General features: G+C 41.8%; 1 protein-coding gene across 2 annotated transcripts; it reads right to left on the bottom strand.

Moving 5' to 3' along the window:
• Positions 1–314: 314 nt before the first annotated feature.
• LOC124264298 lies at positions 315–16,700 on the bottom strand. Of its 2 annotated transcripts, none has more exons than XM_046699039.1 (5): positions 16,618–16,700; positions 4,489–4,659; positions 4,016–4,166; positions 3,202–3,727; positions 315–2,591 (listed from the first exon to the last, which is right to left on the bottom strand). In XM_046699039.1, exons 1-5 carry the CDS (start codon positions 16,625–16,627, stop codon positions 2,580–2,582), a joined length of 870 nt encoding a protein of 289 aa, XP_046554995.1. In that variant the 5' UTR covers positions 16,628–16,700; the 3' UTR covers positions 315–2,579. The 2 variants fall into 2 exon arrangements, with proteins under 2 accessions (XP_046554995.1, XP_046554994.1); XM_046699038.1 differs by having other exon boundaries at positions 3,206–3,727.
• Between the last annotated feature and the right edge of the window lie 1,674 nt (positions 16,701–18,374).

Here is an 18,374-nt window from a genome sequence, read left to right as displayed (position 1 = left end):
ATTTGGAGCTATTATAATTTCGTGATATACCTCTGATTTTCCAACACAGTATGTTTATCTCCTAAATATTACTTTCAATTTAGTAAAGTTAATTCGATATGTCAAAATATACACTCAGTATGCGATAAGAGGTTACTTTTCGTAAATGATTTACTTCCTAGCTGCCGATAATGAGACAAATGATTGCGAAAATGAGCTTGGGAATTTATTTTGGACAAACATTGACTTTGAATGCAGTGGTATTGAGATATGTGAAACATTCTGTGAGGCATTCACGGTATACAATATTTACATATGCACAAAGGAAAAGTATATACATTTAAAACGTCTTTATTTGGAAGACAATAATGAAAATGGACAGGGAAAAAACAAGTAACAACATGGACATATTGTCAGGCACACGAAGTAGGGACAGGTCATTGCATATAATCACAAAGTCGTAATAAAGTATAAAACAGTTTTAGCAATGATTACAGAGATACCTCGAAACTGGATTTCATCGTATGTAGTCTATAAGATCAGGGCACTTATTCTCGAAACGATCGTAGCCCTAAGAATGGCAAACTTAGATCGTAGGGATGTGTTAAGAATGGGCTTAAGAAGTTCGTAGGGATAGAACGTTTCGAGAATAGCTAGCCAGATGTTTAGTACAAGACAGCCTGCAAGAGCACCCTTAAAATCACGTATGGTCATATTTGCCATAAATATTGCTTTCCTGCAAATGTTGGTACTCGTCTCTTTCAGTGAGCTGTAGATACATGTGATTATTTACAATGATATCGTGAACATCGCCCCCTTGGGTAACAGACGATTGGGGATGGGCATGAACGTTGTGTGATGACATGTGTCTGTAGTGACAGACATCACAGACTTGAGTGAAAGGCACACTACATGGGTTTACATGTAAACAGGTAAATATATTACTGTATCAAAACATATGAAGGCACACTTACAGGAGCAGTATGAAAGTGAAAGATTAATATGACATGGATGACATCACATTTTAAAACACATTTACAAAAGATTATCACACGGTGCAATGTACAGGAGTGGGAACTGAAACAAGCTAGCAGTGGGGATATATGACACAAGGTCACTGGCGACAGGGTTAGCTATGAGACTTCTATTTAAAACAAAGACGATTACAACCTTCACTCACTGGATTAAACATTGTGAACATTCAAAATAACGCGAACGACAGAAAATGTAATACTTTTAGATTATATATACACAACTTTGATTTAAGGCTCAGGTGCACAGTGCAATGTGAATTGCAGTAAATGTATATGTACATGTGAAGATGATCTAATCTGCTAATGGAAGACTTCTGTCAATAATACCGTTTAGGCAATGCCGCAAAATCCAGATCGGTCGTATCCGTGGTGACGGAAAGATCCGACAAGTTGCTGAACTAGTTAGACTAATTGATCATTCGCCACCGCTCGCCCCTTTCCGTAACCTGCACGGCAAATCCCGGAACGACACGAATGGTGGCGAAAGCTACCTGACACGATGTCGAGGAAGCACGGAGTGGTCTATATACAGTGTTCTTTGGATGACTCTAGCACTCGCACATGCTATCTACTTATCTACATACTTACACAATCTGTACACGCTCACCTTCGCTACGGGACTGCCAAAGTTGATTCTTGTCAGTTTTGGATGCATTGCCATGAAACGGACCTTGTTGCTACATGCCTGTTAATGTCTTAACTTCACATCCAAATTTCAACATCGAAATGTAGCAGAAGGGTTTGACCGTACGCAATTCTGATTGGTTTAGTTCCGGAGTCACGGTTGACGAGAAATTAAGTGAATGGCCTGTTAGTTTAATGTTAAGTCAAGGACGGTACATCTAGAAAAAGAAATACGGCTTTTAAATGACAGTTTGGGGTCATACAAAAGCCACTGTTCAACTATTTGGAAGAAATGATAGGAGGCACATTTGGTAAGAGATCGACAGGTATTTCTGCTTTGTGACGTGGCAATTGATAGAATTAGAACAATAAAAAGAATAGCGGCCCTTTCACGGCCATTGGCAGCCCGTTAGGAAGGATGGCCACTCCCTGGAATTTACATCCAGTGTGGCGGCTGGAACACGAGTATTGTGGTACTGAAGAAGTAATACTGTTTGGTAGCACCGATTTTAAGCATACACAAAATTGACACCTACTGATAATTTGTACATGACTAGCATAATAAAGCAGACACAAGATGCCACCCTGTACTTCAGGCAGCCATTACACAAAGTTTGGCACACAGAGTCACTGCACACGTTACTAAAGCACGTCTGTTTCTACATGATACCCACTGCAGGTAATTACACGAGGAATGTCAATATCAAATGTCAGATTGCACGTTGAAATATATTGCACATGGGGACTTCTTGACATTGTCTCTGGACGGTCACGTGACTTGAGATGACATCACCCGTGTTTTGGTGAAAAATCACAAAAGCGTTAAAAGTGTTCTGTCACTTTGGAACGATTGCACTGGTCTCGGCGAATCTCGTCGCACCCCGATGCAAATCTCGAGCCGTCGCTGCTTTTGAAATCCAAACTCTTCACAGTCAGAAACAATCATACTCTAACCTGTAACGTAAAACAAATATCAGTTTAGAAATATGAGAGCGGAAACAAAATGAAATTAAGGTTGCAATAATAGCTAATAACCAGCCAGCATCGTTTGTGGAGATTAGAAGGACCAGCGTCGGAGGGGTAATTACTAAACAAAGACTCGTTCTTTTGTTGAAAGATCGATGAAAAACAATCGCCCTAAGTGATTCAAGTTTCTCAGCATTGTGTGTGTAATATGTTCCCGGTTTACCGTCTTCCAGAAAATGACAGGCTACAGAAATATATCATACCACTAACTCCTACTTCAGAGCCAGGATGAAATGGCACATCTGGCGTACAAACTGATTGTATTTCGTGTGCATCAGAAGGACATACATCACAATTGTCGATGACGATGATCTGATGATATACTGAGAGAAATAAATAAAGGAACACAAGAAAACACAAGCGTTCCTTTAATATTTTCCAGTTTTCATCACCAGCTTTGAATAGTGCTGTCGGAGGAAATCTGAGAATAAATAAAGGAATACAGCCATGAAGTGATGTTCCCTTATTTGTTTCCCTCAGTATATACTAGGATATCCTTTCGCATTTTTGACAACTAGAAGTATTTTAATTCACTTACTGACCTGGCTATGGGAGCCGAGGTTTGAAGGGGCCGGTGTCGTTCTATGTGTTGAATTCTGGAAGACTCTATACCAGCACTCGTTGCACCTCGAGGTGGATGTGACGCGCTTGCTGGAAGTCTCGAAGATGGTTCGGGTCTGTCTCCGACCACAAGTGAATATGGAGGTGGTGGTTCTTCCTCCCAGTAACATGACGGGTAATCATATACGTAGCGTCCTCTAGCACCGTTGGTTGACCTGGTATTTTCTTCCCTATTTTGGCGAGTTCTCGGGCTGTTAATCTCTCTTCTACCGCCGCTAGGCGTCGCTCTACCCACGTCCGGTGACATCCTTGCGGCCATGCCAGGGACACAGATGATTCTACCAGAAACAGCTTCATGATAGGACGGAGGACGGAGCGACGACCTGTGGGAACTATTTCTGGCTAAGGACGTTTGGCCTTGTGGGGATTCGTTCTCAGTGGTGAAGGCTGGGTTGTCTCCCCCTCGTGAATTTCGGTTGGACGATACGGTGAAGATCGACGTTCTGAAATGTGTGAAACTACGAATGAAGAAATCTCAAAATACATGTTTTGTTGAAAATAGTTGGAGTTTAGCCAGCTTTTATCACACAAAGAGTTGATTTATGTAATTGTTGGCATATTGACTTGTTGGTTATACGCAAACAATACACTAAATAGCGTATGATAAACACCAAAAAAAATAGAATGAACCGATACAGTTAGAGATTCGATAACACTACAGCTACAGTTTCGGTTTGAAATCTACCACTGATGGGACAATGTATGGAAACATTACGACTAGAAACACATACCTGGGTGAACTCCCCCTGACATCCTTCTTGTGTGACGTCACAATGACAGCAAGGAGCACGAGCAGCGCGAGCAGCAGGACGCCACCTAGCACCCACACGATGATGATGATTGTCTCCACCTGAACCTCTTCTGCCTCTGCAACTTCCACGTCTGAATCCAAACAAATCCCCAATCACACAAAGTCATTTCAGAACATTATTGCAAATCTGCAACTTGTAGTGTTTTGGAACAGGGTGGCTGTCGGTACAAGAGTACAGAACATACGCACATACTTGATGGCAGTACGGTATACTGAGGTGAATGCAATATGCAGGTTGCTTCCACTGGACAGTTAACGACTTGGAGATTTTCAAATCAAAACTGCATACATACCCCCTTAAGAAAACATTAACTTTTATTTCTCGAGTTCGGAGAGTGCTACTGAGCAGGCGCTATATAAATGGTTTTATGGTGATGATGTTCAATATGATACCTGGTGTACAGGGCGCCTTGGTGCCGTTCCAGACTCTACTTGAAAGGCACTTGAGCACAGTAACTGTGCGGTTGTTGCAGAGGACGTTAACAACACTGTTGATGCTGCGGTTGGACGAGTTGATGGTGTAACCAAGGTTCGAGTCCACTTTCAGAAGCGGCGGACATAATTCTGAAACATAAATGACACTCTATAGAGAGGCGGACCCTGCATCACAATAGGAAACGCTAGCTTTGTGGACTTAGTGGTAGACGAACACAGATGTCACTCGACTAGAAGACAACATTAACACCATACCTTAAATGGTGTAAACTAACACACTGGGGCTCGGGATGGCGATTTATTGTAAAGCAAACATTTTAAAGCTTTTAATGAATCCAGAATATGATTAAGATTTGTTTAGTTTTGACTTCAATGGATGACATCCGATGTCACCACCTTTTGTGCTTTGGACAAAAAAAACATTTCAAAGTTTAAAATGGCTGCCCACATTAACCCAATTGTCCAGACATCGTGGTGACGTCATGTGGGAGGGATATGCACATTATCTAAACGACAAAGTCCAAATATTAACTCATCAGATTCACTTGTATGCGCTCATGTATGCATGAAAGTTGCAGATTAAAACCAGTGATGTCACGTCTTACTCATCTCCCCTACCCCGAGAAGTGACCCTATCTCTCTTACCCCCGACCCTGTCTCCCCCACCCCTCCTCCCGCACAAGGCCGGGCCGCGCTGATGACTCACAGAGACAGAGGGTATTGTTCTTAGCCGGGGTGATTACCCTCCCTGCGTACGGGTGTACGGTGTCTACAGAAGCGCTGATCAATGACAGGCCACCGTGGCCATGTGTGCTGTATTGATTTCAGGTCATCTTCAGACGGCTGAGCCCCCATCTCTGTCGGGAGGGGGAAGCTGTATTGTCTCCCAACTATGGTTGGGTGACTCCTACTTTCTAATTTGTACATGCATGTCATTACGGAATATTGTCAAGCCGTATAAGGCTTGATTGTGTAGCAGGCCAACTCCAGGCGACGATGGGGATGTGTTCACTTTTTAAAAAGAAATTGTCAACTTTTAGAATGACTCATCGGGCGTCTTTTTTCACGTCCGATTACCAATTTAAGAATCAGATTTTTAGAAAATGACCTTTTGTCTGTTAGTCATCGTTTTGGTTACAATGACGTCAGGGTGAAGGGGGCATATTTCAGAAGTAAAACATTCCTATTAATAAGACCGCGTTGTCTAATACTTTAGTCTCAAAGTTAGCATGGGGAGAAAGTTCAAGGGTACGAAACCTATCAAACTGGGTGGGTGTTTGGAAGGACCTCCTGTGTAAGAATGAGAAAGGCAGGTTTGTTTGCTGAGATCATTTTGTTGAAATACCACATGCTCAACTTGTAGTGCAGAATGCTACTTGACTTTTCCATAATGGCATCACAATTGAAAAACTGTAGAATAGAGATGGTTGGATAAGCAGACAGATTGAAACAAGATCACGAATTGTTTGCAGCGGTCAGCGACCCCGGTCAAGCAACTAACCCTGGTGATACAGGGCGGGCTTCTGTGTCCCTCATTATTATGTTTAAGATCGCATCTTATTGATGGCTTGTTTATGAGCTGCAAACCGACTAATATTTCTCTTTGTAAATCATCCATTGAACAAGGCAGATTATTGTGGGTAGCTTTGGAGATACCCTGGCTATGGGCGCGAAAGGTCACTATATCGTTTCAGGGGTAGCCACCATACAATGGCGGTTCCCTCTCCCCTAAAACCCGCATCTGGAGAACAACTGGCGGCGATATTTGACGGCGCGTGCATCTGTCGCGTGCAACCTCTACATTTAAGCGAGCTTTTGTCTTCGGTCATGCGCGTGCATCATGTCCCTTATGTCGACTCAGTTCATATCCCAAGTAACTCCAGGAGAAATATGCCAAACACAGGTTTCCCTCAGGACTGGAGGAAGCGTCGTGTCGGCAAAGTTCAAAGGAAACGACTCATGCGTGTTTACCCATGTGTGTGATTTGACGAAATACCACCGTTACCCGGTTAACAGTACATTTATGCGGTTTGTTTGTGGAGAGTTATTAAGTTTATGATGCATTTGTACAAGGGAAAATTTTATGTGAAGGTGTATGCTGTACACAGAAATAAACAAAATATACGTGTGATCGTTAATGTCTCACTAAACATTGTTCTAGTCGGTATCTTGATGATTACCAAATGTCTCAAATGTTATGGAAACCAGGAATAGGGTATATGTTTGTTAAAATAAATATGGTAAGTTCATAAAGTGAATGATGACGTGAATCTCCTAAACGAAAGATGAAACGTTGCCACAATGAAATGTGCATCGGAAATGCAAAGTAAAATATTTTTCTTCAATCGCATTACGAATAGGTTGCACAGCTAAGACAAATTAACACTGGGAGTTTGCAAGATGGGGATGAGCAAGAAGAAGAAAAATATTTTATTTTAAGTGTCACACATTTCATAAAAGTTTCCTGCCATGGTGTACATAAAAGTAATATATTAAAAGATTGATACTGTAAAATATAATAAAAGGTCACAGATACATAAAATACAGTACGACCCAGTGAGATGATAATATTAAGTGGCTCAGTGGTGGACATTCCTATAATAAAACATGGTAAAAACCGTTGCAGCTATGGATTGTATACGGCATTCGTTGGAAAATACGTAAATAGCTATATTAACTGAGGATAAGGCATTGAAGGATCCATCATATATGTCTAGTTTATTAAAGAGCTCATATATGATTTCATTACATAAACTACATTCAACAAGAAAATGAACCTCGTCCTCGACGGAGTTACTGTTACAAAATTTGCGTGATTTTCTAAAGGAATTATAGGTTGTGTAAAATGTCCAGTTTCAATGATCCGCATTGTAACTTGCTGAGGATACTTCGATGGGAACGAATAAGAATAACTTTAACATAATATTCAACAGAAAGGGTGTGCTTGAAAAAGCGATAGGTACGTGGTTTGTTGCCATTGAGAACAAAATGAAACTGCATCGGACGCCTGAGTGGACGACATACGCGTGGCGGTGGTGTGACATGGGGCTACGACTTCGTCAACCTGTGCGTCCGGGTCAGTGATCCGTGCAGCAGAGAGCATTTAACAATTGTAATGGACACATATTTCCTGATTGAATTGCGGAGTTAATGACTTATTTCATCGCGGATCTTTTACAATCATCGTTAATTACAGAAATGGACATGCTCATTGAACTGACTTGTCAAATTTCTGACCGTTAAATTGCATGTATGGGTCCGTGCACGGTAATTTCAAATAAAAGAGTTTCCAAGTTATCTTCAAACAACACTGAGTGAAAATACTGGTTCATGGCATTTCATGCTCACATGCACAAGAGCATTAACAAGTTTACTTATTGCAGAACGTCGCTATGTTGCGTGTCACGGCCAAAGTTGTCATGGCGGGAATATCCTCAAGCTATTTCAATTTCCAAGTGAATATGTCAAACCGACATGCAGGTGGGTCGTGATTAATTCTGTTAGTTATTGATAATATTATATTAGCAAAACAGCATCCGAAGTCATATTTCTTGACATTAACTAAATACCTTCCGGAAGTTTATTTACCGCTGAGTTCTAATGGTCGATCACATGATCTGTGAATCATTCCTCGTTCCGCCATATTAATTATGGCACATGGGACCTTGAATGCTGCCGCACGCGCAGATGTTTGTTAAATCTTGGACAACAATGAAACTCTACACCGTATAACGGGGATTAATCATGCTTGCTTTGTCCTGGGAAACATCACACAAATGCCCTCTTTGTACAGGCGTGAAACTTGTATTGTGTTACAAGAGATACGGCGAAATGCAAAGACGGCACTTGGAGTGTTATATTTCCACTCTCAGACAGATATCAGCCCTGCTCGCACAAGACTCGAAATATCTATTATACGACGCCATTTATTTCATTATGAAGGCATCGAGAGGTTTGCATCTGTCAATCAACACTACAGCCCCGCTACTTTACACTTGAAGGAGGCTGATCGCTGGAGTTGTCAATTGACAACAGCGACTTTTTATTCCCGGGTCATTTACAGTCTCCCTATCCAGTCTATTGTCAGTCTCAAATTGGATTCAGTATTGCTAAAAAATCAAGTATTGTCGCCGTTCAAATATAATCTGGATTGTTTTGTGTCTGAAGTGATTTTGATGGTAAATCAAATTTACACGGCTGATTATTTTGTTGATAAATACTTTCTCATGTAAACAGCTAAAGTGGTGGACCTTTTAAAACCTCTTTCAAAGCCAGTACTCGAAAATTTGAATTCCTTAATAATTTGCACTTTGAAAAAACTATCTGCTCCATTAACGAAACTCAGATAATGAATGCATTAATTTAGTTTAATTCTGTCTCCCATTGTGATTTCTAGGAGAAATTTGACATTGCGATTTTAGGTTTGCTAAACTCTGACCAACAAAACCCTATTTCAATATAAAGATATTTTAGGTTACTGCAACAATATTTATAATGAAAACGTGGTAAATGATAACGAATTAAAAGTTGATAAAAGATGCTCCGACATCCTGGTGGGATCAGTGCGCACATATATGGACATCACAAAACCAGTCTAGATATAATTACAGATCCAACCAAGTGGCCGCACGTGCTCTTTGGATGATTAAGCTCCTAACCCCTCTAAATAATCACACCGATCATAAATACTCGTCCAATTCAGATTGTAATTATATTTGGATCCTAGACCCTGTCGTGTAAGATAAATATAGCTGGGTTCAAGTGTCCCCCCTCCTAAGAGACTGAGACAAGACTTGCGATGGGGTAATTAAGGGTTGCTAAAATGCTCCCCCACCTCGGCCGATTATCCTACAATTATCGCTGTTAAGCCTGGACATTTGAATGACATTCGTCCAGGAATTATATAGCCCCTTGTTGAAATCAGCCCTACGTCGTATTGACAAAGGTTGCTCTTATGAAGATAGCAACAATTTCCGTGTCGAGTACAGATGTGGGCAAATCTCGCGAGATCACATTGTCTGTGCATGGAATAAAGTGATTTTCTGAATTATAGGGGCACGGGTATCTGTTTCAGTAACTTCATCGTGACTTTTGAACATGCAGTAATCAGGTCGGAGTTCAACGCCGTCCCATTATGCTGCAGACACAATCTAGCCAGCGTTTGACTGCGCTTTTCGTCAGTATAGTGTACAGTGGAGCAGAGTCGTGCTACTAGGATCAACACAACACACCAATTTACACATTAAACACGTTAAATTGTCAAAACGACAAACATATCGATGCTGATTATCACCCGCATTCTAAATCTATGAATATTATTTCTTTTATTGTTTCCGGAATGAAGTGTTTCCCCCCGATTCAACACGGTTAAGTATTTTTGATTCCGTAAGAAGTGTTTTCTTAATGTTGAGGAAGCTATCAAGGACATTATTTTTTGTCGCGGTACATTGTCATAGGGCAGATGAGACAGTCTTTAGCCCGCAATAGACGAAGACAATCTGTCATTAAGGACCAAGAGACAGTGATTTCAAGGCTGTAACAACCTCATAATGCATATTTTATCATCAACACGAAAGTTAAAAGCCATTTCCGCCCGTGAAATGCTAGAAATCGCCTTAAGTTGTAATTACAAAACCCCTTTCGTGTAAACAATGTCAACGAAAGCACAATTACTACGGCTTCGCGCCGTTAATGACTATACGGAAGTATATTGGAAAAAAAAGTGCATCCATAAACACATTCAAAGAAATCATTTGGCGGACATCTGCCTTAAAAGTAATGTTGAATGCTATATTACTTTTACTAAATGCCATTTATTTACAATTAAACCAATTAACGGCTTCCTTTTTTCAGGCGTGAACGTTTCAGCATTGACATAAATGATAAACTTGACAGAAGTAGCGATAATGGCGCCACTTACTCGTCAGCACGTGGACATACAGCGATAGTTTGGCCGGACAGTCTGTGCTTTATTAAAGGCAATTGCAAATTAAGGTTTTCCTTTTTGAAAAGAGTCCTCTGGAGAGTCCTCCCGCCACCCGTGCTTCCAACTGTGACATTCCCAGTCACAGAGGACAAGCGCTCAAGTTCCTAATCCAAATGTTCTGAGATTAGCTCCATGAGTCACCTCGGGATACTGCCCAAGCTGCATACTTCAGAATCTATTGTCTGCAGTTACAAGATGGAACGGGAGAAAATGGCGTTTGTTCTCGCGATAACGACGTGACGCGAGATGATGCCGGTGACGTCATGCTGAGTTGAAGCAGCCAACAACCTAAGCTCCTTACAGCAGTATTTTTTACTTTTGTCATCGTTAGATAATACGTCTACGCACTGCTAGGAATGTAAGCCGAAATCAGATTTAGTCCTTCAGTCAGTATTATATGAGCGGTTCGCGTGTAGACGTTTAGAATGAAGTGCCTGCGATGAGGCTTGCACTTAGAGGCGGGGATTTCACGGAATTATCGCCCCCAGCGGTTTCAAGGGCTCTAGGTCGGCAGATGTAGAAGCCTTGTCAACAAAGAACAATCATATTTCTTTCTGTCGATAATTATCATGTAGCTTCGTAAACGCTACCAGCTCCATCGCCCTCGATCATGAATTACAGCCTGATATTAGAGTAGTCAGATGTCACTGGAACTGTTTGTTTAGCATGTTCAGACTCTCACATCTTTGTCAGTTTCATGTTGAAAGATGCGAAATTAAAGAGAACCCGAATCTTCCAAATCACGACCCCCTGCAGTGATCAAAGTACAACCTGATCGGCTGACAGACATAATTGTGATGGACAAAATTGAATCATCCGTGTAATATGTTTTCGCAAGAACAAAGATAAACTTTTTATGCTCAAAGGATTATGAAAATGATTATGAAATGAAGTGTTCCCTTAAGGGGTTTAGACAAATAACCCCCGTTACACTACTGTTAGCAAATACGGAGGTTAACGGCTGGCATTGATTTAGTGCCGTGTGTAAAACGTGAAACTCAGTGAGGTAAAACAATATTAGAGCTCATCTGTCACTCTTAGTTATCACGGCCGATGAACCTTGGCATATAGAGAGGGCTGTGATGAACATCAAACAACCGTTGATTGGGGCTTGGTATTCGGCAGGTATGCCCGTTCACAGACACGATTTAATGAGATGCATTGAAGTTTCAAATCCAGACATCACATAGTCCTGAACTACTATTGCCATGTGTAGGATCTTTTTCTAATCCTTTAAGTACTGTACGAATAAAAACATTTACTATTTCGAGTACATGTAATCTGGCTGCCGCTGATACACCGACACTGCGTGACACTGGGTGATAGGGGCGGGGTGGTGGCTGCACTTGCTCTGTTAGACTACTAACTATGAGCATACTTTACAGAAACGACAGTCCATGATAAAACAAAAAAAGAATATAATGAAACTGAGACTTTTTTCAAAAACTAAATATTATTTTGAGAATTTTAAAAAGAAATCTTACATGCACAATGAAAGTGACAAGTCTGTGGAAATCTAGACTTGCCACGTATTCTTGATTTGCATGGGCTTTCATGTTTCAGGGTCTGTATGACAGGCTATTGCTCTGTATGCGTGAGTGGGCGCTTGGAGGCCGTGTATATCCAATTGCCAATATCATGTTATGCCCAGTAATAAAACTTGTACACTGATGGTACTAATGTTGACATGACAGACGTTAGCAATTAGTAGGCAGGTTGTTTAGTTGTTAACAAAGTAGAAATATCTAGAGCTGAACGTATAAAGAGTTGGCCAACTTTCCACGATTCAACCTAAATACGGCTGCCATTGCTCTCATGTAAATATCGGAAATATTATAGTCGCGCATGTGACACAACTCTGTGGATCCTGTGACAGCAGGAACGGAAAGTTAAAGGCTGTCACAAAGGATTTTATGACAGGAATCCGTTTTCCTGACGTCAGCCGGGCAATGGCCCCCTATTGACGCGCACATGGCTAAAACAATACCACGTGACGGTCACCCGGAAGTGATTTCTTCCCGAAGCCCCCATGGGGAGATGCTGTTTACATTATATTAGGCCATCACAAAGCTGCAGTCAATGAGGCGATTCTGTTGACAATAGCTGGACAATGGCCACTAGGCAGTGACCAGTCCATACAATGGACAGATCAATCACAGCGGTATGGGAGAACAAGTGGACAGTCTTCCTCGTGTCATCTCCACACTGACCAAGGGCATGGCCGCAAGTGGACAATTGGGGATGAGATGCTTACGTCAGGGCGGAGGGGAAAAGATAGGGGTGATTTACATGCATGGGGAACTGACGGGGAGAGACTATAATTAGTAACTTGAAACAGGCCCACCCACCATGGTTCCACACGACACAATGACATTTAGCGAGTTTCAAAGTCATATAAATTTCATGTTTAAAAATAGTTTTCACATGGCTACCAAGACACATACAACATATTAACTAAACATCACTCCACAAAAATGAGGTTAGGCCTATTAGGACCTCAAGCATGGTCCTTCTTCGTTGACATTGGAAAGGTACGACCTTAACCTTCAAACGGTCGTTGGATATCCTGAAACGCGTGTATAATTCCAACAGCAATTATTAGGCCAATTAGTTATTACAGAGCGGCATCTGGCCTTCAGTATCGATCTATCGATGAATTGAGATGCCCGAGGGGTTTGAGGGTCAAGTGCGACCGGACAGATGGCTTCATTAGTCCTCCCAGACAGAGATGAGCAGTTAGAGAAGTGGACCTTCATTGAAACACAGAAGGGAACGTTTGTTTGGAATATCAAAGACCATTTGCAGCGTTATTGTTCTTGGTCTCCACGCACATACCAATTACTTTGACAGCGCAGACTACCATACATTTTCCGCAAAAAGTGCGATCTGATTTATTTTCACCCAGCCTACAGATACACGGGCAGTTAGTGTTAGAAATATAGCTGAAGAACAGAGGTTGTCACAGCGACTTAGTCTGTCTCACAGTCCCTCAACCGAAATGTTTCCTGCAAAGCTGAAGCCCTAAATGAAGCAAGTCTAAATTACCCCAGGTTCTGAATCTCCTATCTTACGGGGCTTTTTTCGATTTAAAGGGAATTGTTGGTTTTCATCAAAAACGTATACATACATGAAGTCAATGTGGTCAAAGACTTTCTAATGAGTTTGATGTTACGACGTGGTGTGCGATCGCCAAAATATCAGAGAACTTGACTTGCATTTTATGTGGTTTTTGTTTCAACAGTTAAACTGAAACATGAACTCTCCTTTTGTTTATATCGCATCTGCAACTTGGTCAATGTTCGGCCCTGAGCATGACACACTGAGAAGTACCACAAACTACGACTGAAGGCCCGTCTAGAACAAGTCCCACCAAGGCAGGGTGATACGGTCGATGGTTAAAAGGCAATGATTATACATATTAATTTAAATTCATACCAGGTGAAGGCTATAGCATTCCAGAGATTTTACGTCTGAAGTTCGATCACAAATAATAGCTGTCATGACAATCCTTGGTGTGTGGTTCATACCTTGTCTCACACCTGCATAACACAACAATCACAAGGGAGATTACTGGTGTACCTGCTGAATCAGTTACCTGGTAACACGATGCGTTTGACCCCAGGTGACCTGAAATACCTGTGAAGTCGCGGGCTGTCGGAATGATCATAAATTGGCTTGCTTGTGTTGCCATGGGATACCCTCTTACACAGCAACAAGTAACATGTCGCTGAGTGGAACGGAAACATCCATCAGACATACATGACCCTAAATATTCTGAATATTCTTGTCATATATTATGGATCAAGTCATTGGGCGGAACCGCCACTATTTGTGCAATTTTACTTTTTATCTTGTGTGGTGTCCTCACTCCCAAAACGTTCACGCAAGGCGTGGAGAAATGATCTGAAGGTGGATGGAGATACAATGAATGTTTGTACATATGCTGTAAGCTTGCCCACCCTCTTGTGTGGAATGTTCCAGCACACTCGACTACTGGTCAGTGCACGTGGTCGCAGGGTCAACGGGTCACTATGATTGATGGCTTGGAAACATCAAAGTCGACGTTGACCTGTGACGGCGTGGTGTGTTGACAGGAAACGTGCTGGTTGCAATGTAGCTTCAAAGATATTTACATTACGTGGACACTTAGCTTACGACATAGAAACCAGCGACATTCTCGGACTTATGAATACTTTCAAAAATATTACTCGTGAGGTAATTTTCATAATGATCAACACTAGCAATCGTGCTCCCAGCGTGTGACATTTACGAGGTGTATTCTGGTACGACCCACCCCACTGACACGCAGGTCGTTTTACGTAATAGATCAACAACGGATCAACCCGCAAAGGATATCGGATAATGAGATACTCATCTGGTGTGAAACAAGGTGGCCCTTTCATATCTACACCCGCCACGGCAGTTAATTAATCACGTGGAGAGAGATAACAGTGATGTTTTCATTAGCCCTATCACCTTGGCAATTACACTTCCTTCTGCAGCGTTCCGCCCGACCGACTGTCACCGATGTAGCAGGCTCTGATTTATTGATACCCGTGTGATTCCGACCCACGGAGCTGTGTCATCGTGCAAATACCAACAGCGGTTACGAGGTCATGGAAAGTGAACTAATAATATTGCCACATTATCAAATTCCCTAACCCATAAACGTGGTCTTGCGATCTGACCGCTGTAATTTGTCAAGATAGCTCAAGAAGCTTTGTACAGTTCAACAACGAAGGAACAGGATAAACATCCTGATCACCGGACCATTTAGGCGCTTGATCAAAAGCTCTGTTGAAGACAACTGTTTTTAGTTCTTTTTGTTTAAATGGAAGGATAAATCACATACATTTATATAGTCTGTCATACAGACCCTGAAACAAATATATACAAGAAAGCCCATGCACGTCTAGATTATGTGGCAAGTCTAGATAACCACAGTTCAAAGTCTCAAGGCTCCTTTTCATTACATTTGTTTTGTAAAATATGTTCATTTCAGAGACTAGTTGTTAGTCTAACATATATACGTCACATACAACTATTGCATCCCTGTCAATGAAACGGGTGACACTTCGCGCAACCCGCTAATGAAATACACATGTCCGTCAGCTGATGGTACTAATGAACACACCCTGCTATAGACAATGTGTCCAGTGCTAAGCAATCACTAGTGGACGGTGAGGAAGTGACGTAAGGTTACAGATGCTGATACCCTGCTCCGCTATCACAGCTATTCGCTACATCCTCCTATCTTATCGTAATACCCAATCCCAGTTACACAAAACAAAGCCCATTGGAAACACCACTTAGCAATTTAAAGTTGATGTTAATCTTTACCCATGCAACAAGAACACGATGATACTGGAACAACTATTTTCTGGTTGAGTTGCAGGAATACATGTATCTCGAAGCTAACCCATACCCTCATAGCCAAAAGAACATAGACAGATTAAATGAATGACCAAGTAAATCAGTGATTTGAATGCACGACATTGACCCCACGTGATGACCCCTGGAAATCCATCTCATACATAACCATTATCTAGTTATACAGGGATAATGTTAGGAATCAAATTATATGACATGCACCCTTTTCGACTCAGTGCACAGGAAAATGATTTGAGCAGGATTGCAATAGACACATATGTTTTGGGGTCGACCTCGTGCGAGAAGAATGGTTTCTTGTTGGGGTCACGTAATGTTTTCATACAATAACTTATGAATGGTCTGATACGAATCTTGAAACTGTTAGGTCAGCCAGTGTTGATGATAAACAATGACAGTAGCATGAAAACACTAAAGAACATTTAATAAGCACGTGTCAGCGACGTTAACAACCCCTGACACCATCACCGTCAACCACAATTGACTTTATATATACATATACTCCAGCTAAATAACTTCGTTATTAGGTCACTCAGGCCAATGAGAAAATAACAATGTTGTTTAGAACTGTTACAGCGTTTCAAAAAACACAATAGATTATGTCAAACATGATAAATATTATTTATTTAGATTTGTAAACATAGAGTAGGTTAATGCATTTGAAATATGTGAAGGGAATTCTATATTTGAAACAAACAATGAAAGTGACATACCTCTTTCCATTGTGAAATGTACACTTGTCAAAGAAACATCGATGTCGGTAACTGTCAGCTGATCACCCTTCACGCGCGGAGCACATGGCAGTATTTGTGTACATTTCTCGCACGTCAACCTTAAAATAGACCGGGGTCGCCGAACGCCAATCCAGCGATTTGATTGGTGCGCATTCAAGCGTAGAGCAGACGACCGTCAGTCTCAATCGGACGATTCTACTTGAAAAGTGGTGTGAGGCGTTTGTATTTTGTTTTTTTTCTTAATGTGTTATTGAATTATTAAGTGTGGCGTGAACCGAGAAAAACAACATCAATATCATTATCAGTAATATCAACTATATGCTCATAAAGTTTCAGCGATATATTTTTACTCTCACTCCGTGGTTTGAATGCAAACCTATCACCCCTATTGAAAAAGTTGAAAGTGGACTCTCCCGTTCTCAATAAATTGAGACTTTCACACACAAGATCTGTAATTTTCTCAGCGCGGCTGATGTCATCTTAAGTTGTAAGTTTTAAAAATACAACACAAAGGACAAAGACGATGGTGTGTGTGAAAGCTCCTCAGCGGGTTAATGAGGATGTCTCGGGCTTTAAGCCGAGAAGGATGTTTGCCTTTCTGCTGATGAAAATCTGACGTTGCTTATATCATCAGGATGCCCAATCAATAAATGTGTTTATTATTAGAGTGGTAAAACTACGTCATCTCCGACACAGATTACCTCTGAGGCGTCCTGCTGACTGGGATGACATGTACAGATACAAGGTCCCGAGTTTTATTGTTTGGTATGGTGAGCTGACACTGAATGGTATCCAGTGCGTCATATACCTTTACCGCTGACACTTCCACTGCTACTACCATTTCCACGGCCACTACCACTGCTGCTACACCACCACTAAAACCACCTCTACCACTACCACTGACACTACCACTGACACCACCACTCCCACTGCTGCTACACCACCACAACCACTACAACTGCTGCTACACCACCACTAACATTACTACTGCCAATATCACTTCAACGGACACTACCACTACCACTAACATCCCCACTACCACTAACATCCCCACTACCATCCCCACTAACACCATCCCTACCACGGCCAACTACCACTGCCACTGCTGCTGACACTACCACTTCCACTACCACTGCTGCTACACCACCACTACCACTGTCACTACCACTACCACTGCTGATAATACTACCACGGCCACCACCACCACTGTCACTTCCACTACCACTACCACTGTCACTACCACAACCACTGTCACTTCCACTGCCACCACCACTACCACTGCTGATAATACTACCACTACTACGACCTCAGCTGCTACACCATCATTCATTGATACTATCTCTAAGATTACTTCTGCCACATCACTTCCACGACCATTACCACTACCACTGCCGCTAACACTGCCACTACTACCACCCACGACGACTACCACTAAGGGGCGGTTGGGTAGCCTAGTAGTTAAAGCGTTTGCCCATCACGCTGAAGACCCGGGTTCGATTCTCACAATGTGTGAAGCCCATTTCCGGTGTCCCCCGCCGTGATATTGCTGGAATATTGCTAAAAGCGGCGGAAAACTAAACTCACTCACTATTAAGGCATGGGTTTCCCTGGCTATAAAATGCCTCCCCGTTATAACAGCCAACCCACTAATATGTCATACCGCACTATGTACAAATTGCTTAATCTTCGTAATTGTATCACTGTACACCAGCTGATGACCTCGACCAAAGGGTACC

The sequence above is a fragment of the Haliotis rubra genome, unplaced genomic scaffold (assembly GCF_003918875.1).
Source record: "Haliotis rubra isolate DU_JTF1 unplaced genomic scaffold, ASM391887v1 Scf919, whole genome shotgun sequence".
NCBI lineage: Eukaryota > Metazoa > Mollusca > Gastropoda > Lepetellida > Haliotidae > Haliotis > Haliotis rubra.
The sequence above is the reverse complement of the archived record's forward strand: the minus strand, read 5'-3'. Positions and strand labels throughout refer to the sequence as shown.

Bases quoted from the DNA above. Each gene is read 5' to 3' on its own strand.
- LOC124264298 (XM_046699038.1), bottom strand. The intron at 4,167-4,488 runs GTATCATATTGA...GTTTGGATTCAG, and splicing joins CAAGGCGCCCTGTACACCAG to ACGTGGAAGTTGCAGAGGCA. The intron at 2,592-3,205 runs GTCAGTAAGTGA...TTTACGTTACAG, and splicing joins ACCTCGGCTCCCATAGCCAG to GTTAGAGTATGATTGTTTCT.